General features: G+C 46.2%; 1 protein-coding gene across 2 annotated transcripts in view; it reads left to right on the forward strand.

Annotated features, from left to right (window-relative positions):
- LOC308463515 (syntaxin-binding protein 4-like) overlaps positions 1 to 23,538 on the forward strand; it is a 61,996-nt gene that overhangs the window by 29,639 nt on the left and 8,819 nt on the right. For both annotated transcript variants that reach the window (XM_080981963.1, XM_080981964.1), the window contains exons 3-16: positions 4,288 to 4,383; positions 4,832 to 4,901; positions 5,098 to 5,172; positions 11,443 to 11,528; positions 12,914 to 13,040; positions 14,776 to 14,917; positions 15,638 to 15,744; positions 16,253 to 16,406; positions 18,011 to 18,083; positions 19,651 to 19,748; positions 19,990 to 20,086; positions 21,398 to 21,525; positions 22,033 to 22,125; positions 22,427 to 22,492. In XM_080981963.1, the coding sequence (XP_080838089.1) occupies positions 4,288 to 4,383; positions 4,832 to 4,901; positions 5,098 to 5,172; positions 11,443 to 11,528; positions 12,914 to 13,040; positions 14,776 to 14,917; positions 15,638 to 15,744; positions 16,253 to 16,406; positions 18,011 to 18,083; positions 19,651 to 19,748; positions 19,990 to 20,086; positions 21,398 to 21,525; positions 22,033 to 22,125; positions 22,427 to 22,492 (1,412 nt within the window). The remainder of the gene's footprint in view (positions 1 to 4,287; positions 4,384 to 4,831; positions 4,902 to 5,097; positions 5,173 to 11,442; positions 11,529 to 12,913; positions 13,041 to 14,775; positions 14,918 to 15,637; positions 15,745 to 16,252; positions 16,407 to 18,010; positions 18,084 to 19,650; positions 19,749 to 19,989; positions 20,087 to 21,397; positions 21,526 to 22,032; positions 22,126 to 22,426; positions 22,493 to 23,538) is intronic.

The raw sequence follows: 23,538 nt of genomic DNA on the forward strand, positions 1-23,538 counted from the left end.
GTACGCAGTATTTGAGCACAGTTGTGCTGCAAAAGTCAGAGAAGTTTGAATTTGAAAAGATGCATATTGTTTTTGAAAGTTTTGAAAGCCGTTTTAAAATGTGAACCAAACCGAATTTCTCCTCCATCCATAATTCCATTCATGACAGAGGATTCTGGGTAAGGGTTTGGATTTAGGTTATGATGAGGCAAGCAAAGTTCTATCTCCCAGTAGCACCCTGGAGAGCTCCACATGGAGCTGAGACTGGAAATTTCACATGCATGTTTCATCCCGATTTTTTGCATGATTCTGAACTAGAGTTGTTTCGGATTTAGCACCAGCCTTTATATATTGCCACCAGAGGGCACTGTGGGTGTGCAACAACAGACACTTGAAAAATTATTAGCGGGAAGGGATCCTCTTCCTATTATTTGTGCTCAGTCAGTCGCCCTTGGCTATGTGTGTGTGTTTAATAATGATGAGATGTGACTATCTGCCACGCTTTCTTATAGGATTGCATGAGAAAGAGGTGAGAGGCAGCCAAGAAAACTGAAACTGGAAGAATTTGCCTTACTCTTACATTATGCATGAATTTACATTTTTCAAAATCCTATTTGGCTCTGGGTTTCCTGACCTTTTGGGAGCTGGGGACACATTTGGAACTGTGCAGTAGGCACCACAATATACCCATTTCACAGAAGGAACACTGGCAATGCTGAGAATGCCTTTCCCTTAAACAAACACACAAAAACACCTACACATACCCCAAAAACAATAAAATGCAGGCTAAAGCAGAAACAGGCAACTCTTCCCAAGCAACCCCCTAAAACAAAAACAAAAAACACACCTCATTTTTTTAAAAAAAACAAAACTAAAAATTTGGGAGGGGCAGGAAGCCTTAAAGGGCACCAAGGAAGATGCCTGCCCACTTACCATGTTGGAGACCCCATATCTAGTTGGGTTCTAACACGGGTACAATTAATCTGAATTCAAGTGACTGATGCATTACTGAGCCCCTTGAGGAAGGATATTTAATATTGTGTGAACACGTGCAAAGATTAAGAAATACTGAAGTTCTCTATTGACAGATATTAAGAGTTAATGGGCATGACTTACCAAAAGTCCATAAGGACATGAGAAGAGCCTGCTGAATCAGGCCAGTGTCCCATTCCTGCTTGCTCTTTCATTCATTCATTGCATCTATATCACATCCTTTTCTCTCAGGGACTCAAAGAGGCCTATAAGGCTCTCCCCCCCCCCCCGTCCACTTCATCCCCACAACAATCCTGTGAGGTTGGTTAGGGGCTGGCTCCAAGGTCACCCAGTGAACTTCATGGATGAGTGGGGATTTCAATCCTTGTCTCCTAGATCCTAACCACTCTAACCATTACAGCACACTTCATCCAGTATGATGAAGTAAACCACGGAAATCAATGGACATGACTAGTTTACACCTATTAATTTAAATGAGACTACTCTGAGTGAAAGGGACGCGGGTGGTGCTGTGGGTTAAACCACAGAGCCTAGGACTTGCTGATCAGAAGGTCGGCGGTTCAAATCCCCGCAACGGGGTGAGCGCCCGTTGCTCGGTCCCTGCTGCTGCCAACCTAGCAGTTTGAAAGCACGTCAAAGTGCAAGTAGATAAATAGGTACTGCTCCAGTGGGAAGGTAAACGGTGTTTCCGTGCGCTGCTCTGGTTCACCAGAAGCGGCTTAGTCATGCTGGTCACATGACCCAGAAGCTGTACGCCGGCTCCCTCAGCCAATAAAGCGAGATGAGCGCCGCCATCCCAGAGTCGGCCACGACTGGACCTAATGGTCAGGGGTTCCTTTACCTTTTTACTCTGAGTGAAATTTAGATGGCTGCAGCCCCCTGCTTTTATAAAGCTATTTTACCATTTTTATTATGCTATTTGATGCTGTTTTATGTTATTTTTATATACCGCAGAGGGATAAAAACTGTTTATGTGGTTTAGCTTTTAAATAAATAAACAGCAATCAAAACTGACCTATTTTCCTTCCTCTCCCTCCCCAATGAACTTTTCACCCCAGCTGTTTTTGGCTTGGAATCCTCCTCAGCCGTGCACTAGAAATACCGTGTACAGGCATTCTGTGTCATTTAATGTCAGGGATGTTGTGGTACTAGGCATTCTGGGCAGGTATCCAGCACATGCCCCAAGCAAGGCATAAGAGACAGAAGAGTTTGAGCAAAGCGAGGACATGTAAAAGGGTACAGTTTGATCTGCAGAACTGTGTCTGCTTTGAAATCTTTCTATCCCTCGGGCTTGAAGAAGTGTGCATGCACACAAAAGCTAATACCCAGAACATACTTAGTTGGTCTCTAGAATCATAGAATCATAGAATCATAGAGTTGGAAGAGACCACAAGGGCCATCGAGTCCAACCCCCTGCCAAGCAGGAAACACCATCAGAGCACTCCTGATATATGGTTGTCAAGCCTCTGCTTAAAGACCTCCAAAGAAGGAGACTCCACCACACTCCTTGGCAGCAAATTCCACTGTCGAACAGCTCCTACCGTCAGGAAGTTCTTCCTAATGTTTAGGTGGAATCTCTAAGGTGCTACTGGACATTTTCATTTATTTATTCCAGTTCATTAGGATTAGGAAGACTGCAATCCTATGCACAGTTTTCTGGGAGTATCAGTTGTGTTACTTCCAACCCAATAGGTTCATCTTGCAAAACACATTGATCTATAACAAAGCTTCCCTGATGAAGGAGTTCCATATCCTCAAGGCCACTACTGAGGTTGCTCACTTCACTCTCATTCTCTATACCTTAAGTGGAATATATGTATTTCAGTGGTAAGGACTGATACATAAGGACCTAAGAAGAAGAAGCTGGATTAGGCCAGTCGCCCCTCAGGTCCAGCATCCTGTTCCGACAGGACCTGAGCACAACGGGCCATTCTTACCACTTGCAACTCCAGGCATATGAAATTCAGAAGCATTACTGCATCTAACAGTGGGGGAAGAACATCGTCATGATGGCTAGCATCCATTGTCATAGCCTTACCCTCCATGAATTTGTCTCATACCCTTTAAAGCCATCCATGTCAGTGGCCCTTGCTCCTTCTGGGGGGAAAGAGCTCCATAGTTCAGCTATGCTCTGTGTGAAGGAGTCCTCCCTCCGCCCCCATCCTGAATCTCCCATCATTCAGCTTTTTAAAAAATAAAAATAAAAATTATTGATCAATCTCCACATAACAAATTCGCAAACCATATAATCACATACATTATTCCCCCCCCCCCAAGGACTTCCCTCAGCTCCTCTCCCTGATTTCTCTTCGCATATTTTCTCTGCATATTATAAAATTGTACATATCTATCCTTCATGTTATCAACCAATAAATTTGTGTATGTTTTTTCAAAACCTGCCAAGGAGTCCAGTTCGTTTTGTTGTCTTTTTAAATAATATGTGAAAAGTTCCCATTCGTCTTTAAAGTCACAGTTGTCTTTATCTCTCAGTTTATATGTCAATTTGGCCAGTTCTGCATAAGTCATCAATTTCTCTTGCCACTGTTCTTTCGTCGGGATTTCCTCATTCTTCCATCCTTGTGCTATCAAGACTCTTGCAGCTGTTGTAGCATACATAAATAATTTGTTTTCCTTGGCAGGTCTTGTCCTACAATCCCTAACAAAAAATGCTTCTGGTTGGTTTTTTTTACAAATGTCATTTTAAACATTTTTTTCAATTCATTGTATATCATTTCCCAAAATTTTTTAACATTCAGCTTAATTGGATGCCTCTGAATTCTAATATTACCTATCCACTTTCTACCTGAAATCCTTGAGAGCTGCTGCCAGTCAGTGTTGACAATACTGAGATAGATGGGCCAACAGCCCAACTTGGTATGAGGCAACTTTCTTTGTTGACATATCAATGTTTAGTTAGCCCTTCCAGGCCCCTCACCAGGCCAAAAATTCCCAGCATTCCTGTTAAGTTGTGGGTGAACATATCAGACGACACAGCGCCTCTTCAAACAGCTCTTGTTTATTCAGAGGCCAGAACAGAACAGAACTGAAGGGTTCAGCCAGCCTGCTTATATAGAGCTCCAGTACAACGTAACTGTAACAATTTTCTAAAATTATCCAATCACTGAACGTGACTTTCGATCCCTTATTTGCATAACTATCTACAGTATCCCCCTGCTGGCCCAGGGTGAGAACTTCAGTACATAACAATTCCCATGTCTTTTAAACTAGTGTGCAGGGTGGGTGTGCCTTCAGAGGATGGGGTAGCAGTTGCTTCTTAGTAAGGAAATGTTATGTTATGTTATATTTTCCTGATAGGCATTAAAGTGATTGGAGGCATTAAAGAATTTACTGGAGAGGAATATGGGGTTTACGTTAAGAGAATCCTACCAGGAGGTGTTGCTCATGCTGATGGTAAGTGCCATTTATTGCTTCTGATTCTGACCTAAAGGCCTTGTGATGCTGACCCTGTGAAGAGATTCCCATTTGTTGAAAACGCTGGCAGTATTAAGATAAATTCAACAGTGTAAAAAAGTTTTGATGGATGTAACCATGGAATACTGAATGGTTCTGCTAGAGGGTTCTGCTAACTGTTCTGATACATCTTCAGTTCCTTTCTCTTACCAGATAGTTTATGTAAAATATGTTATGCGAAATGAACCACGGAAAGAGAAGAAGGGATGTAATTGATATTTTAAGGTTATTTAAATGAATACTCTCAATTGCAAAACAGAAAAGTTAATAAATAAGAGAGACAGAGAGAGAGCTGCTGGTGTTCCTGTTGTCCCCATGCAATTATGGATAGGGAGTATGTTCTTTTTCCATATGTGTGACACTTCTCTTGCCTGTTTGCTTGATTTAGGCCGCCTGCAACCAGGGGACCAGATCTTAGAAGTTAACGGAGACAGTTTGCTTGGCGTTACAAGCGAAAGGTATAGCATTCTGGATCAGGGCTCTGAATTTGTTTCAGGATGCTGGACTTGATGGGCCTCTGGCCTGATCCACCAGGCACTTCTTATGTTCTTAACATCTGGAGACCCAAGTCTGAAGATGCTTCGCAGGCTGAAAAGGCCTCTTGGTGAGTGTCATTCACCTGCCGCATATCACTCTCTTTCCTCTTCCTTGCAGAGCGGTGGATATCCTCAGGACGGCTTCCGCCACCAGCCACATGCGCCTTCTGATTGCCCGAGATGACGATGCCCGGTAAGGACTGACTTTTTCTCTCACCTGGGGCAGGGAGGAATGCATGATGGACAGCAGAGACAGACTAGAGCAGGCACGTCCAACAGGTAGATAGTGACCTACCGGTAAATCACTGGGCGTTTGTGGTAGATCACTGGTAGATCACTGGCTTCCCACAAATAAGCTCAACAAGCTTGGCTCCCCTGAAAAAAGCTCAACCATTTTGCGCTGCACCCCCCCCAAATGCGGCTTTCCCCCTCCCTAAAAACAACTCAACAACTTTGACCTGAACCCCCAAAAAGGGGGTAGATCACTGCCAGTCTTTAACTCCGTGAGTAGATCGCAGTCTCTTGGGAGTTGGCCACCCCTGGACTAGAGCATGGGTAGGCAAACTAAGGCCCGGGGGCCAGATCCAGCCCAATCACCTTTTAAATCCGGTCCATGGATGGTCCGGGAATCAGCGTGTTTTTACATGAGTAGAATGTGTCCTTTTATTTAAAATGCATCTCTGAGTTATTTGTGGGGCCTGCCTGGTGTTTTTACATAAGTAGGACATGTGCTTTTATTTAAAATGCATCTCTGGGCTATTTGTGGGGTATAGGATACACAGTCATACCTCAGGTTACAGACACTTCAGATTGTGCGTTTTTGGGTTGTGCACCGCGTTGAATCCAGAAGTACCGGAACGGGTTACTTCCGGGTTTCGGCACTCACGCATGTGCAGAAGCACTATATCATGCTTTGCGCATATGCAGAAGCACTGAATCACAACCCATGCATGAGCAGACATGGCGCTGCAGGTTGAGAACGCTGCAGGTTGCAAACGTGCCTCCCGCATGGATTACATTCGCAACCCGAGCATCCACTGTATATAATCTGGCCCCCCACAAGGTCTGAGGGACAGTGGACTGGCCCCCTGCTGAAAACGTTTGCTGACCCCTGGACTAGAGTCTGGTGACGCAGTTCCTCTGAAACTCCACCAGAGTGCTGGAGCCTCTCGCTGATGGACTACAGTCAGCTAGCCACAGAAGGGGAAGAAACAGCACTTTGGGTGAGGGGAGAATAAAAGGAGCAGTTTCTAGGTGGGAGAGAGTTAGACAGCGCTGGATTTAAAATGAGAGATAGGTTTTGGTTTTGAGAAGGGGCAAAGGTTCAGGTTAAGAGATAGGGTTTGATTGGAGTTGGGAGTTTGGAGTGAGATAAGGAGAACTGGTTCTGAGTGACGTTATACATACACACTGAGGAGACTATCCATAGCGAGACAGAGCCTCGCAGCTTGGATAGGGTGACCAGGTCAAGGGTCTGGGAAAGGTATACAGATAGGAGTGTCCTGCGAAGGCTGAGTCTGAGCCAGGAGAGGTAGATCTTGTGGGAATTCAGGCTACCTGGGTCTCCGTATAGCCAGGAGGGGAGAGTTCTTCTAGGTGCTGAAGACTCCCAACCCAGTAACAAGGGGTGAGGTGATCCCTTGGGTCTGTTATACCATTTAGAAGACCTCAGGTGTGGGATTGTTAAAAGAGTGGGTGCATGAGGAGAAGTGCCCCTCACTCATGAACCAAAATATTAAGCTGTGAAGGAAACAGTACGATGTTGAAAGTATTTAACTGTAATATCTAAGTGACAGAAACTGAGTTGAACATTTTACCATCTATTCTAGAAACCTGAACATCTACCACCTGAAGTGTAACAACTGGTTTTTAGTAACTGGTGTTTAAGAAGAGCTGTGCCTATAGTGTTGTGTTTAAGCCTGAGATGTCTTAGAGTTAGTTAAATTAAACAAGTTAACTTCTACCTGAAAGAACACAGTTCCTGACCCACTTTGTTTCATAAACCTCTTTTGTTTAATCAAACTTTTCTTGTTTGCTCAATCAACTCGTGCCTGAGACTCACACAAGTCCCCCCACTAGATAATCTGTGGTATATTGTAGAAATCTGTGTAACTGGTGTATCGTGAGATGGGCCCAGTATATTTAATTGGGGGCAGATAGCGGGAGTGGATCCGCTGCATTATTAATTGATGGTATTAAGTGGTGGGTCCACTACAGAATGCTAGTGCGATTATGGTTATATTTACTCTGAAGTAAGCCTATTCGTGGGGCTTACTCCCATGTAAGGGTGCTCTGGATTGCAGCTTCACTGTGCAGGGTTGGCATTTTGCTGCCAGGACAAAGGACAATGTTCCTCCTTCACACATTCCATACACAGAAGCCAACTGGGCTGGCATTGACTCTTCCTTCAAAACTGGCAATGGACTAGCATCCTCTACTGCACCTGAGGCAATGCTGGGACTGGGAGGGTAGAAGGCAAGGAACCCAACAGTAAGTGGAGCCAGAGTCAATGACAGGCAGAGCTAATTTCCCCCCACTTCCTGCTTCCTCTTCTCTGCTGAGTTCCACACTGAGGTTACCAGAAGGAAGGCAGCGCCACCTCATGGACAGGTTGCAATAAGAAGGCAGGCAGATGGGGGCTGGCTAAGGTTGGCAGGGCACTGTTCCATTTGCCTGAATGGACCAACCTTCACTGACCTGAGGGTAGCAGGTTCCACCTGAGGCAGCTACCACACTCTACCTAATGGTGAAGCCCGCCTTATAAAGTTTGTGCATTTCGGCTCAGAGTTTACTGCTTTTACATAAGCAGACCCTCCAAGTGTCCCTCTTTTTCCAGGGACAGTCCCAGATTTACAGAAGCTGACCCGGTTTCTGATTTGATCCCGGAATGTCCTGCTTTTCCTTAGGGTGTCCCTATTTTCATCTGAGAAATGTTGGAGGGCATGAAGTTGTCTGACCCCCAAGCCATCTGAAGGCAGCCTTGTATAGGGAAAGTTTTTTTTTTTTAAGGAGCATCTCCACCCCCATCATTATGCCTGGACACGGAGGTCCAGTGCCGAGGGCCTTCTGGCGGTTCCCTCACAGCGAGGAGCCAAGTTACAGGGAACCAGGCAGAGGGCCTTCTCGGTAGTGGCACCCACCCTGTGGAACGCCCTCCCACCAGATGTCAAAGAGAAAAACAACTACCAGACTTTGAGAAGCCCTGCTTAGGGAAGCGTTTAATGTTTAATAGGTTGTTGTATTTTAATATTCTGCTGGAAGCTGCCCTGAGTGGCTGGGGAAACCCAGCCAGATGGGCAGGGTATAAATAAATTATTATTATTATTATTATTATTATTATTATTATTATTATGTTTTTATATATGTTGGAAGCCGCCCAGAGTGGCTGGGGCAACCTAGCCAGATGGGTGGGGTATAAATTGTAAAATTATTATTACGGAATGAGATGTCCCTATTTTCACTGGAGAAATGTTGGAGGGCATGTAAGTGCTCTCAGAGGAGGAGCTGGCTCTCATCTTATCTGTTGGCTGCACAGGACCTCCCCCAATCATGGCATATAGAGAGCCTCCCTCTTCAGAATCAGTGTCCCCCTGAATTGGGGTCCTGCCTGAGGATAAATAAGAGGAGAGGGCTCTTGCCTTGTCGGCTTCTGAGAAGCACTTGGCTACTGTAAGGAAACAGGATGCTCTTCTAGATAGACTTGGGACAAAGAGCGATGACCACTTATTTATTATTCTAAACCACCGTCTCAGGGCGATTTACTTATACGATAATTAAAAGTTAAAAACAGCAAATATATTTAAAACCCAAGCAAATGGACACTTGTGGTAAAGACCCATTTATCCAGCTGGGAAAGCCAGTCAAAGCAAAAATGTCTTCAGCGGTTTCTAGAGAGTGCAGATCATGGGCTCCTGTCATACGTCAACATGAAGGGTATTCCGCGGAACAGGGGCAGCCCCACTAAAAGCCCCACTCTAAGTTATTGTGTGAGGGGCTTCTGAGATCTTTGGAATTTCAGAAGAAACTCTCTTGCAGACCACAGCAGTCCACTGGGTGTATAAGGGATAAGGTGGTCTCTCAAATGGCCTGGTCCTGAACTGTCTTCTTCTTTGCCAATCACTCGTAACCGAGTAAGATTGTCTTCCATAAACACAGTTTTAACAGTGAGTGTGGAGGCCAATTCTGGATCCGCGCAGCCTTCCACAGTGGGGACATAGGTTTCCGGGTGGGAGTTGATCATGGTAAGGGTTTGCCAAGTGTGCCTTCCTCTTAGCACGTTTCTTCCTTTCGTCCTGAGTTCGAGCATCTTCCATAACCCCTTTGGTAATGGCTGTTCTCCAATTGGAGCACTCGCAGGCCAGTGTTTCCCAGTTGTCGGTGATTATGCTACATTTTTTTAGATTTGCCTTGAGAGAGTCTTTAAACCTCTTTTGTTGACCAAAGCATTTTGTTGACCACCAGCATTATGCTTTCCATTTTTAAGTTCAGAATAGAGTAGTTGCTTTGGAAGACAATAACTGTATACTAGCTAACACATAATACCCTGGTAGCTCTGACTGCAGTCTCCTATCTTTGATTTTATTTCAAACCAGTTGGCCTTGGAGGGCATATGCCATTTGAGATTAGATTTCCCTACCCAAACAATCCTTTCACTAATAATGGAGATTCCTGTCTTCATCACTAGCAAGATCCTGGGAAGGAGAATCGAGACCACAGTGTGTGTATTATCTAAGCCTTAATGGGGCAGAATACATTGGCAAAAGAGACTGGTCCTCCTTTCCACCAACTGGGAAACACAGTGATCTGACTGGATCTGATTGCCTGTTGATTATTATTAATTGTTTGCTTGCTTTTTATGAAGCATCTCAAACCAATATGGCACAATGGTTTGACCATTTTAGCAGTCTCCTTTTCTTCAGAATCTCATTTTCAGATTGAAGGGAATCCCAAAAGCCCATTCAGTCTAACTCCCAAACTCATTCCAGTAGGCTTGTGAGTCCTCTGATGGAATCTTCTGTACTCTTGCAATAACTGTGATTTCCTTGTTCCACTCTGCCCAGTCGTATCTTCCTAAAGTCACATCTTTTAAACTGCAGCATATGTCTGCTAATATAAAGAGGCTTTCCTGCCCCTAAATGGCCAGGAAATTAAATCATATACAACATACTGAGCCCAAGGAAAGGTGGTCAAACTCTGAGCAACACTTACAGCCATCCTTTGCTATCAGTTATGCACTAAATCTGCAAAAGATCATCCAGAGGGTGAGATGGCCTGTAAGCTTTTGGGAGGGGCAAAGATTTGTAGAGATTTCACTTACATAATCATCTCACAAAATGTTTAATACACCAATACATATCTCCAAGATTAAGAAGAAGGGGAGAGGAAGCGGGAGTGAGAGGGTGGTTTTATGCTGGCCTTTTTAGCATTATTATTTTATTTTATTTATCCCTTATTATCTTTCAGCCGTGCCCTTGAGCTTGAAGGAGTAATCATCCTTGTCTCCACCTTAGGGTCACAGGTGCGTTTCTGACGCAGATCACGTGACCTGGGTTGGTGAGGTGCCCAGATCGCCCCCTCCCTGTCCCACCCGCCCTGTTCTTTTGAGGTCAGCTGTTTGAGCATCAATAAATGACTCAGCCTGTCAGTGGTCAGCCTGGCCAATCTTTGCCCAGCCTGTACTTTCTATAGGTCTCCACAGCATGATCAAACATCCATATTCTAAATGTGATTTCTCATTGCATCAAGACTGATTTGTCCCTGGTCTTGATAGTGTTTAGGGATGGGGAAGAAATTTGATTCAGGTCACATTTTTGAAGGTTGGACCAACTTTATTTCCACTTTCCTAAACAATGCACAAAACAAAAAAGAGCCTTTCGTTGAAATCCATGCTGCTCCGAATTTGGCATAACAGTTCTGCCATTGAGTAATGTATAGGTAAATGCATAAATCAGGGGAGAGTGTCTCCCTGCCCTCCAAAACCTGGCAAATGCAAACCTTTCTGAAAATAACAGAAAAATACGTTGAGTTAGCAGAAGCTTGCTTTGCAAAAATGTGTGTGTGAGGCAAACTTGTAGAGGAAAATGTGCATAGTACGATCACTTTGCACTGAAATGAGAATGAATTTCATGACACGAGGACTTAAAAATAAATAAATGTCCAAACTGATGTGGAAATGTGGAGAACTGAATTTAGGGTGCAAAATACTGAAGTTATTAATTTAACATTATTGCCTTTACAATATGTCTGCCAGATATAAGATTATATGTGATGAGGGGTTTTTTTTGGGGGGGGGGGAGTGCCACAGAAAACCTAACTTTAGAAAGGAAGAATAATTATGAAAAGTTCACCTTTGTTTCAGATAGGTGTAGTTTTGAAACATCACGACCATCTATGTATGATACACACTCACACACTATACTTGGGGGTAGACAGTTGTATAATTAGCATTCTTTTTGTTGTTTAGGAGAGAATTTGCAGAACTGCTGGAAAAATTCGGATCTCATAGCAACACAGGTTCGGCACGCAGCTCACCGGTTCTCCATGGTGGGGGTCAGTATTTATGATCTTGAGTGAACTGAACTAGCAGTGGAACTAGGAAAAAAAGAGGACAAAAAAACAGTACATACTTAGGGATGTAAGATATTGTCATATTCCTTTCCGCCCTCTCTTAGTCATTGTTTCTCTTCTACTGCTGGTCAGCTTCTGCCTGAAACTATTTTAACCATCTCACTAACCACTATGAGCTCAGAACCTCTACAAGTTCTGACTCTGTGTCTGAATTGCTGCTGGGCTGAGTGGTCATCCCCCACCCCCTTTCAAATGAAGTTTTATTAAAAACCAATAAAAATGATTTTTTAAAAAATGAAGTTTTATTAAATTTTGCACACTGTCCAACTTATCACAGCCCTTGTTGCTGCAGTCAAACGGCTCAACAGCTCTTTATGCTTCAAGCAATTCAGACACAGAGTCAGGAATTGTAGAGGCAACAGCTTAGGAGCTGGCTCAAACTCAGGGCTCTAAAATGATGGCTGGAGATCAGGAGACAGCAGCACCTGGGGCTGTCAGACAGAAGCATCCAGGAGGAACACCTGGACCACCAGAGCCTATAGGGCTAGAGTCCTCACCCTCATGGGCACCCGAGGAACCAGATGCCTCCCACTGCATGCCACTTCTCCCGTGGTGAGGGAGCGCACTTGGAGAGAGGCTATGGGAGGAAGCAGGAGTGTGCTGGTCCCAGGGGGGTTACTGTGCAGCATGGTCCAAGTCCAGTCCAAGGTCAAGGGTATGGTATGGAGTCTGTCCGTCAAGGCTGAAGCGGGGTCCAAGGCAAGGAGTCAGGTGTGGTCAGGAACTCTGGCAGAAGAGCAGGACAGGCTGCCGGCAGGACCAGGTTACCAACAATGTTGCTCCCACAACCTGGGACTGGGCTGGCTGGCTTTTATCTGCCCCGAGGCATAGGGCGGTCCCAGTCCACAGGTGACTCATCTCTCCTGGCCTGGAGGCGAGCACTCCTCCTGCGAGAACTTAGTTCCCTCCGCCTCTCTGCCCTGAGCCTCTGCAGATCAGGAGAGGCTGGAGGGTTACCGGACCCAGAGGCAACCTCAGCCTCCCCTGACGGGGCTGAGAGTGGAGCACCTGCAGGCAATGGGTCCTTGATCACCTCCGGAGCCAGAGCAGATTCAGCTGGTGTCTGCTCCTGAGGATCTGGCACAGGTGAGGGCCCTTCAGGTTCAAGCCTCAGCTGGTCCTGGAGGCGGGGACTCCTGTGCAGGCTGGGATTCCTCAGGTTCAGCCTCTGAATCCGATTCCCAGGCCATCACAAGGAGTGCCCAACTTCAGGCCCTTTCTCCATTCTCAGTGTGACTTGAAGCTTGTTGATGTCCAGGGAAGTCTCTCATTCACCTCCAAACAGTGTCCTTGGCTTTGTTCTTCAGGCAGGTATTTGGAGAGTACGTCCTCGGGGTCTTCATCTCGCTCCCAGAGCCCTTTGTTGCTGAGCCCGGCAAATTCCCACGGACCACTGATTGGGAATCCAGGACACTCACCACACCCACCATCGCAGTACGTACTTCATTGCTCTCGAGAGGTGTCAATGGTTGGCTGCAATCCTGTTAGATCACCTGTATGTGTTCGTGTGCCCCATCACGTGTGGCGCATCCTGGCAGATGAGAGTGCGCATGCACACACATCCTCCTCGTGCAAGCTGTGCAGCCATTTGTGTGGCAGACGCACCTCCCGTAAGAATGGATGTGTCACATTCATTCAAAATAATAACCAGCATGTTAGGAGAAAGGACTTTCACCTAGCCTTTCCCCTGAGGGGTTAACTTTCCACATGCACGGAGTTCTGTCTTTGTTTCACATTGCAGAGCTTTGAAACACATTGACTTGCTCTGCAGTGTGGCAAGGCAAAGCCTAGCCAAGGTGTAAGACCAGGTGAAGTTCTGGCAGGAGACAAGGCAAGGTGGGATGAAGTTCCAGCAGAACACAAGCTGGATACCGGGGGGAGCAGGGTTCAGGCTGGATACCCAGCTCAGGTGATGCTGTGGGGAACACACAGCTCTGAAGTTGCTCTAGCAAGGAACCAGCTGCAAGTGAGCCCTATTATAGCAGGAGCACCAGAAGTGGCCTCGTTGTTGGTACCACACACCCATTTTCAGTAAACTACTGTGATGGAGTGGGTGAGCCTCAGGTCTTCCCGGGTCTTCTACAGTCCTCCAAGTCGGACAATGGCAGTGTCACCTTCTTGGGCCAAGAAGGGGCACTGACCCTGCAGATTCATCTGATAGCTGTGCTTCTAGGGTAGCCCCATGCTGCCTTCCCCCTTCAGGTTCACAGTCCTCACCTCTATTTGTCTCCTGGTCCCTGACAATTGTACTCTTTCCACTAGCCACCTTAAATGGAAAACAGTCCAGGAAAGGCTATCTTACCTCTTATTTTCCTGAAGTTTGGATGGGCCTATCATAGAGCAATAGCAAGAGTAGTTTGAGACAGAGATATGTGGAAGATCCTACCTTGTGGACATAGCAGGAAGGATCTTGATGGAGCTTTGGGGTTCTTTCTGCACCACGGGACTATGAGAGCCAAAAGGTCATTAGGTGAATTTGTAGTCTGAATGTGATTTGCCTCCTGCCTCCTGCTATGACGGCTAGCCATAGAACCTCCATGTTCAATGGCAGTCTACTGCTGAATACAGTGGTACCTCCGTTTACGAACTTAATTCATTCCGAAAGCCCGTTCTTACACCGAAAACATTCTTAAACTGAGGTGCACTTTCCCCAATGAGGCTTCCCGCCCCCAGTGCCCTGCCACTGGTCAGCTTCCGTTCGTCTTCTGAGGCAAAGTTCGCTAACCGGAACACCTACTTCCGGTTTTGTGGAGTATGTTGCCCGAATCATTGGTTAACAGGACTGTTCTTAGACCAGGGTACGACTGTACCACACGCTGCAGAGAAACACTGTGGATGGGCTATTGCCCTCATATTCTGCTTGTGTGCCTCTAAGAGGTATAAATCGGAAGGGTAATAGCACCATGGCAGAACATCAGTTTTGCATGTAGAAGGGCCTGGGTTCAATCTGTGGCATCTCCATGTACGGTTGGGAGAAACTGGGCAATATAATGCCTGAAACCTTGGAGAGCCACTGCCAGTCTGTGTAGACATTACTGAGCTTGGATGGACGAGTAGGCCTCTCCCTACATTTCTTACGGCTGGTTGCCATTGGATACAAGTTCCTTGCCTGATTCAGCTGGGTTCTTCTTAACATCTTCCACTAACCTTCTACCCTCTTCCCTTGCAGTTGCTCCATCGAATCCGGGATCCAGAGCATCTCTATAGCAAAATCCTCTGGGCTGGGTGTGACCATCGGAGGAGGGGCCAACCGGCCAGATGGACCCATGGTTTACATCCAAGAGGTGCAACCAGAAGGCGACTGTTACAGGGTGAGCCGAGCATTTGAACAGCTTCAGGCTGGCACTGCTATATTTCAAGGCATGTGCCACCTCACCAGGCCTCTCCATCGAGCCCTTGGGTCTCTTCTGAGTCCACAGCCCCTCAGCAAGGAGTGTGTGTGTGTAGAAACTAGCCAACCACACAAAGGAAAACTCACATCCATTGCTCCACCCACTTTTTCCTTTGACCCCACTCACCACTGAGTGAGTGTTAAGCAGATTGAACAGCAATAGCTAACTCCTATCCTCAGGGACTAGACCAAGTACCCTCCCAGAAGAGAGTTCTGGTCCCTCACCAATTTTGGGGATGGTGGTAAAAGGGGGGGGGGAGAGACACGATGCTGCGATGAGCAGAGCAGTTTAAACCTCTTCACCCTGGTAGAGATACAAATCTCCACCTCCCAGATCATCAGATTGATCATGTGATGAGTGAAGTAGGCAACAATAGCCTCTCTCCTCATCTGAGCCATCTCTACGTGTGTGTAATGTGTGTGCTGCATGTGCAATGTGTGGGTCGGTGTGGCCACATCCACCACTGGCATGCAGCCACCAGATGGTTGGTCAAGGGTGAGTGTGACCCTCAGGCCAATAAAGGTTAACTACTCCTAGCAAAGGACAACCGAGGAAATAATGTGGTCCTGATTCACCTCACTCCTCCGTGTTCCATGAAGCTTGATCTCACAGAGATATTCTTCTATGGCTCTCTTACAGGATGGCCGTCTCCGGGTAGGCGACCAGCTCATTGCTGTCAATAAAGACTCTCTGGTGGGGGCCACATATGAAGAGGCCAAAAGGATTCTTGCAAAAACAAAATTCAGGTAAAGGAGACTTTCTGAAAGCCCTTTGGATGCTAATGATGTGGTGCTGGAAGAACTGCAGTGGGCCATCTTGAACAGAGTTGAGATAGCCAAAGCTGCCTTAATTCCCACTTCCAGATCAAAATGTCGATCTCAGTACCCCTTTAAAAAAGTGCACTGCATTTAAAAATGTGTCTACAACAAGGTTGGCTCCAGGCAACTGAAGCATGTTCCCCTTGCAAGCTTATGCTTGTCCAACCTCGTATTTGACCATATTCCAAGGAACAGAAATTCCACAGCCCTTCAGGCTGCAATGTCCACACACATGTTCACACAGCCACATGGGGCAGCACCACAGGGAAGAGGAGATTTGAAAAAAAAAAATTGTCTATGTTTGGCTACAACTGGCCACCATTTTGAATCAAGATGGCAGACAGAACCTTTCAAAACTGTGCCGATATTTTGGCATCTCAGAATTCCCAGGCATGAGGCTGTTTAGTTCTAAATTGGTTTCTCATTTGTTTTTAAGACATGAGGGAAACACTGAAGTGGCCTTTATTTCCGGAAGAGGACGGTTCCATCCTGGACTCTCAGCTCACAACAGCACCCATTCCTTGCCGACGAAGGCTGTGGGGAACGGCCTGGGCACTTGCAGGTTGAAAGTCCACGTGAGGTCCCCTGAGGTAAGGTGGTGAGACTCAATGAACTCACAAAGATCTCACCCAAATGTTCTCCATTTCCAACAAGATTTGATCTTGGCCATAATCCTTATGGATTACTTGTTTGGGGAAAGATGTGGCATATAGCAGCTTGGGCCCAATTGCCCTCTCCTTGTTCAGGGTGAGGGTGCTGTCTAGAGCTTTCCATATGATGTCTCTTATATTTAAAAATAGCCAGCTTGTTGTTTTTGCAACACTCCTGTTGACAGAAGGGTCCTAGACAGGGCAGGGAATTTCTGGTAGTATTGCTAGCAAGCTTTCCTCTCCCCACCCCCACCCCTTGGATAGCAGGGATTTTACTATGAAAAGCACCAAGTCTACGCCACAAAATATTCCCTCCCTCCCCATAAATGTAGGAACTGTGATTCTGAGTGAGGAAAAGAGTTTTGAAACAAAATTCTCCAATAATCCTTTGAGGCTGCAATTCCCAGGATGCTATGGACAAATGTTGTGACAAACTGGAATGTGGTTGTAGTCAGACGTGGCTCACCAGGTGAAGCAGAGCTGTTTTGCTGGCTTTCTGGAAAGTGGGCTGCTGTTGCTTACCAGGAAGAGCAAGGCAGTGGGGAAGGTGACATGGTGCCAGCACAGTGATGCAGCCAATCCAGTGCTCCTACCTGTGAGCTTGCAGCATGCGACCTCACCCTTCCTCCACCTTTCTCCTAGTAAGCAGCAGTGATACCCCTGATGGCATGCTATCATAGCCCCACCTCATCTGGTGAGCCACTTCTAGTGTCATGTATTCAGGGTCCACATCCAAAGTCAACATGACTTTTTCTTCTGCTTGCCCTTATGATCACAAACACATTTGCTCTTCTGCTTGTTTCTCTTAGGTCATTCCACTAAAATATTGCAAGTGCAAATGCTCACATGATGTTTGAGAGTGACAAAGGATGCTTGAAAGATCCTTCTCTGCTCTGCAAATAGACTCAACTTGTTTTTGGTCTTTTAGCAAGCTTTGGTGTGTGTATGTGTGGGGAAATATCCCACATCTTCAGTGTGGTTTACCATTGTGACAGTGCCTATTGGCTAATGTCCATGCCATCACCCATACACTTCCTTCCTTCCCAACCCACAGCACGCATTTGGTAAGGGGAAATAGATATATTATGCAAGCAAACTGTTGTGGGCACCATTCAGAGAGAGAATGCTTCTTTCCGCTAGCATTTCAGGGAGGTCAGGTGGCTCTGTGGACCTCAGGGTTGTTCTCTGTGTGTACTTTTGTGCCCTTGGGCACCGTGTTTGCAATCCCCACTGTAGGTAGATTCACTTGCCTATTCAGTTTGCTGGACTGTATGGATTGTATCCAACTCAGAGTTGAGCCAGGGAAATTAAAGAATCTGTTAGTCGTGTTCAGTAATTTTAATGAATCTACTCTGAATAGGACTAGCATTGAATACAACCCTGTTTCCACACCAACACTTGTGAAGCTGAAGACCCTTTGTGGCTGCTCAATGGCTTCACTTTATTGTGGCTCCAAGGGAAACTTTTGCATCTCTTTTTTGCCTTTCAGGCTCTCAGCTTTTTCCCAGTCCAACATGTTTTCTGTTGCATTTCTTCTTTTCCAGAGCAGACACGACAGTCCCTTCCCTGTGCCTTCTCCATCTCCAGACATCTGTCCGCCAGAGCTCACCGTTTCCGGTAGGGGGACTTCCTCAATGGCATGTTGAACCGGTGGAATAAATCAGCCCATCACTCCTTCCAGTGTGCTAAAATAAGCCACTGAAGTCCTTCCTGGACTGTACCACCACAGACCTCAGGGGGACAGGCTGCATATTGTAGATTGTTTTCCTGTACTGTTCTTACCTACACATGGAAATCTAGCTTGTAAGGAGAAGACTAGGCAACAGGCCAAACTAGATGTGATCAGGGAAACACAGAATTTCTTTCTAAGCTGCTGGTGGATTTTCTAGAGGACTTTTTAATTTTTTAAAAAAATTGCAAACTGCAGTGAAAATGTGGAGAACTGAAGTTGGGGGGGGCGAGAAACTAAGATAAACTAAACTTTACTAATATGTACATCCCTGATTTTATGTTAATGTGTTATACATTTGATGTTAGCCGCTCTGAGCCCGGCTTCGGCTGGGGAGGGCGGGATATAAATAATTTATTATTATTATTATTATTATTATTATTATTATTACCTCCTGAAGGTGGCCCTTCCCAGGTTCCCTCTGAACAGTGTTAAGTGGCTGGATCTGGCTGCCCATTTTGTTTCCCAACCTGACCCTTTCTTCATGTGAGCGCAGCCCACAACAGAGAAAGGCACCGCTAGTTCCAAGAAAGGTTGAGTTATATTCGGAGTGATCTCTGCCACAGTCAGGGCAGGACTCCACCTTGGTCTAGCCACAGACAGAAGGGGGCTATCAGAGAGAGAGGGAGAGAGAGAGAGGAGAGATGGGTGCCGGCTGGCCTTTAGGTGCACCTGGGAAATCTGTGTCCTGATCTAATGAGCAAAACCCCCGGTTAATCCCGATTAGCAAGGAGGCAGAGGGGGAGTTGCTCTGTCCTTGAACCCGCCTGGGCTGAATGGTGGGTGACAAATCCTGCAAACCCTGTCAGTTCCCTCAGGCCACATACAAAGCCCTTCTGTGCTTGGCAGGGACTGGCGGAGCTCAGGATTTAGCTGGATTATGCTTGTGAGGGTGGCTCCTCTGCCGCTTCTTCCAACCTTCCTGTGAAACACCCTCCTCCTCACCTGAGAGGTGCAGCGGGGTGGCCATCAGGAGCTGCCTTCAGGGTGACCTTCCGCCAGGCAGCTCCCCACAATGGGAGACAATCAGCCACACACAACTGCCCAACAGCAGGGCTGGCTGGTGTTCATAGCCCCCTGGCAGGGCCCATTGCTCCGCTTAACCTCTAGATATCAAGCAGAAACTCTTCCGTTAACTTTGTAGTTCTGTTGGGTGTAGGTTTGACTTGGAGTGCAAAGAAGAACTGCAGTAACAATACAACCATTACCAATGCCGCTTCCATCCCAGCCCATTTCTTCCTCCATCCTGTCCTTCACCCTTCTCTCTTCCTGCCTCCCCGCTCCCCCCGCATGTGGAAGCAAATGAGGCTTTAATTCTGCCCCACAGGAATTCGTGGGGAGGGGGCAGGGAGAGAAAGCAGAGTGCAAACAGACTTTTATTTTTTTGCACCCAATGCAAGGAGCAGGCATCCTTTCATTGCTCGTGTAGATGAACGGTGACTTCTTGTCTTACAGCTCCTGTTTCCTCTTCAAACCAGCGAGTGGCTCCAGCCACCAAGCCAAAAGTGGCCCTGGATCCTCACATTCGCCTCAAGGACGGCAAACTTGAACTGGTGAGTCTGACGAGAAAGTCCCACTCAAAACAGAGGCCACATTCACACCACACCCTATGACGCCGCTTTGAGCAGTCATGGCTCCCCCATCAAATTACGGGAGCTGTGGTTTGCTAAGGGTACTGACCGTTCTTAGGGAATCCCCTCCCAGAGCTGCAGTTCTCAGAGTTGTTTAATAATCAATCCCTCTCCCCATGGAATTCTGCATTGCAAAATTCGCTGCTTCTTTCCCCGAAATCAGATGCTGCAATATTTAAGTCTCGATGTGAATGAGGAGAAGAAGAGGCAGTTGCGGCAAAGTTTGACAACTGACTCACAGGGGACAGTAGCCTATGGAGGTGAGTTTCAGCAGTGTGGACTTGATACAGTATTTATTTTATTTTTCTTCCACTCCCATGAAGAAATGGGGGGGCTGGAGCAGCTGAAAGCATTGCTGGCCCAAACTGTAACCAGAAAAAGTAGGCAAGGGACATACTATCTGAGAAAAGCTTTGCTCAGCAGCTAGCGAAAAGTAGAGAGGTGCTGCCCTCTGTAGTTCAGTTTTGTAAATGGCTCTTTCAAGGTTCGTGTAGTTCTGGACGTTTCCCTCGTTAATATAGCACCTCCTGGATCAGGGAGTCACTCCCTCCCCCAAGGAAACACATTATAAAAAAAGGACAAAATCGTAGCAGGGGGCATGTATGGCTTAAAACCACTATCTCTGGTGATTTTAAAAGCTCAAGAATTTTGGGGCCTCCTAAAAAAAGCTCAATAACTTTGTGGGTGTAAGGAATTTTACTTTTTGAAATATGGCAACCCTAATTGAGTGGGCATGCTCAGCCAGCGAGGGAAGCCTGGGAAGCCCCGAGTGAGCTCCCCTGTAGGGCAAGTGGGAAGGGCAAATAAGTGGGCAGGCAGGTGGCCAGGCAGGCCTTTCTGCACTCCCACTGTTGTCATCGCAGCCACTGGCAGGAGGAAGAGGAATGAAAGGGGGGAAAGTCACCAAACCAACACTGTCCAACAAAACAAGGTGATGGTGTATGAGATGTGAGTGAGCATGTGCAATAACCAGGATCTGAGACTGAAATATACTCGGAGTCGAGTGTGAGTTTCATGCTCTTTATTCAGCTCATAGTAGTAATGAATGAAACTTTCCCCAAACTTTACATTATTTACACAATGGGCCCCGCGTGACTGACTAATTCCAGATTCACCTCCTCCAGAAGCCTGATTGGCTGCTCCTGAAGGCCAATTCACTTCCACCTGGAGCTGGATTGGGTGGCTCCTGCGAACCAATCAGACTGCTGCATTCTGGATCCTATTGTTCTAGGATTCAGCTCAGGACATAACAGAGACTATAGTTTGAGGCTTTGCTCCTGTCTCATGGTTTGGGGACATGGCTCCTACGGTTTGGGACATTGCTCCACTCTCAGATGCCACTGTTTGGGACAGCATCAGGGAAGGTGATGAAGGAAAGGAGCTGGCAGCTCATGGTTGGCCTGTATGCCTGCTACAAAACTTAGAGTCTAAACTTCAGCTTTTGGAAACCATGGTTTAGATTTGTTTCTGAAATAACCTACTGTGGGTACCAGAGTTACTGCTGCACCAAGAGATCTCATTGGTCTCTTGCCGCTGTGAACCTCTTCTAACCCTTTTCTCTTCCATCGCAGACTTCCTCCAAGCCCTGAGGGATCTGCTGCCAGAGGAGCTCGAGGAGGCCGGCCTCAATTCCAACTCAGTGCTCTTCACTCAGCATGAAGTGGCCACCCTACTGGACACATCAGCTTTCCATTCTCTGGTCAGCCTTGGGCTAGTCCAAAGTTTCTTCTTCCTTTTCCCATGCTTGCTCCCGGCTGGGGAACTGTGCCCATCTTCTGAAGTGTGTGTGTGCTTACTTAATGATAGCCAGTATCATTAAGTGCAGGGGCAAATTAAAACATGCATAGTCCTTTCATCATAGTCCACACACCCGCACAGCCATACACCCTTCGAACATTATACAATAGCCTTATAATTATGCAATAATAATAATTGGGGATGCATTGCAATGATCAGTGCTGTATCCCACCTGAAAATAGTAGCAAACAAAAAATTTATGGCACAAGTTTTCGCAAACCACAGTCCACTTCATCGGTTGCATGAAGTGTTATTCTGAGTTACATGATCATGTACACAATTTGGGGGATGAGATCAGAAGGAAATGAAACACCCATAATGAATGTGTTAGTCTTTAAGGTGCCACAAGACTCTTTGTGACTTTCATTGCAACAAGACTAACACAGCTGCTGGAAATCCTTACTTACAGACCTTCGACTCCGTCAGTTGCAATGACAGTGAAGAGTTGGAGCAGCTGCAGCTGGAAATGACAGACCTGCGGCAAGAAGTCCGGAGGTTAAAGGTGAGAGGCTCACCCAGGTGGGTTTGATTCCAAGCATGTTGATGCCATGCTCACAAAAGCTGAAAGACACCACAAGCTGCCATATACTAAGAAAGGCCATCTAACTCAGTATTGTCTGGTGGTTTCATATGGGGGACTATTATTCTTTTCTGGAAATGCAGTTGAACCTGAGGATTTCTGCATGTGTTTTTTAAATGGATGGTGAAGTTGCAGATCTGTCCAGGGCAGTGTTTTTCTTTGGGGTTGGACAGTATTGCCTGGCTGGCTGGGTGAGTTTGTGACATTGCAATCTGTCTTCTAGTCTCTCCTGAAGGAGGTAGAAAGCAACAAGAAGTCCATGGAAGATGAGCTCCAGAGACTGAACCAGGTCAGTGAAAAGCTGGGTGATTGATTACACTCTTGATTTTTTTTCATTGGCATTTTTTGTGCAGGTAATTAACAAGAACGCAGGAAGCTGCCTTATACTGAATCAGACCATGGGTCCTACTATCTCATTATTGTCTGCATTGACTGGCAGCGACTCTCTTGGGTACCAGACTGGGGACTTTCCCAGCTGTTGCTGGAGATGGATGCTATACTACTTAGCTGTCCTTCCTCAGATGGGTAGAATTACAGTCACAGGTCACAATGCAGAAATCCAGATGAAAGATGCAACTAAAACCTAACTATCTAACTAAAACATATATCTTGCAGTAAAAATAACTTGAAAATACTTTATTAATTCTTCCTTAGCATATATGAAAAGCAGATCAGTTATTTGTGCACAGATTTATAAGCACAATGTGACAAATAATGTTGTAGCAATTACATATTGCTACTCGTCACCCCAGTGGTGAGAGATTCCTTGAATTCCAGGGCTTACCCAGGGTTTGGTTTCCTGGAATGAGAGACAGCAGAGACTGTGGTGTCCTTATGATGAATGGCTTTACTTACACATATATACAACCTGAGCATAAGATTCCCAAAGATTCCCAAGGGGGTGATCACAGCATTAACACCCCAACAGATCTTGCTTCTCCATTAGTCAAAGCTGTGGCTCCATCACAGATCAAGTATATCTTTGTGTCCAGCTTCTAGCCTGCTTTTTGCACAGCTCTCTCTCTCTCACACACACACACACTGTGTATTGTTCTTCTAGGTAGCAGCTAGGTGAGTGCGGTGGAGAAAAGGCCTACGCATTAGCCTGGAGGGAACCATCTCTTAGATGTAGCTCTTGCAACTTAGCTAATCTTTTTGGGATGCTGATGAGGACACTTAAGTGGCCTGCTAAGGTCATTGTCTTACAAAGAAACTTGTCTGACTAGTATTCCTAATAGAATCCTACCTTGAGATTCAAACCCTCGCTAGGTATGGGACCCCAAGAATTGGAAGGGAATCAAGGCATCATTCAGATTGTTAGCCCCCTCCCCACCC

Source organism: Podarcis pityusensis (assembly GCF_964106645.2).
Source record: "Podarcis pityusensis genome assembly, chromosome: 14".
NCBI lineage: Eukaryota > Metazoa > Chordata > Lepidosauria > Squamata > Lacertidae > Podarcis > Podarcis pityusensis.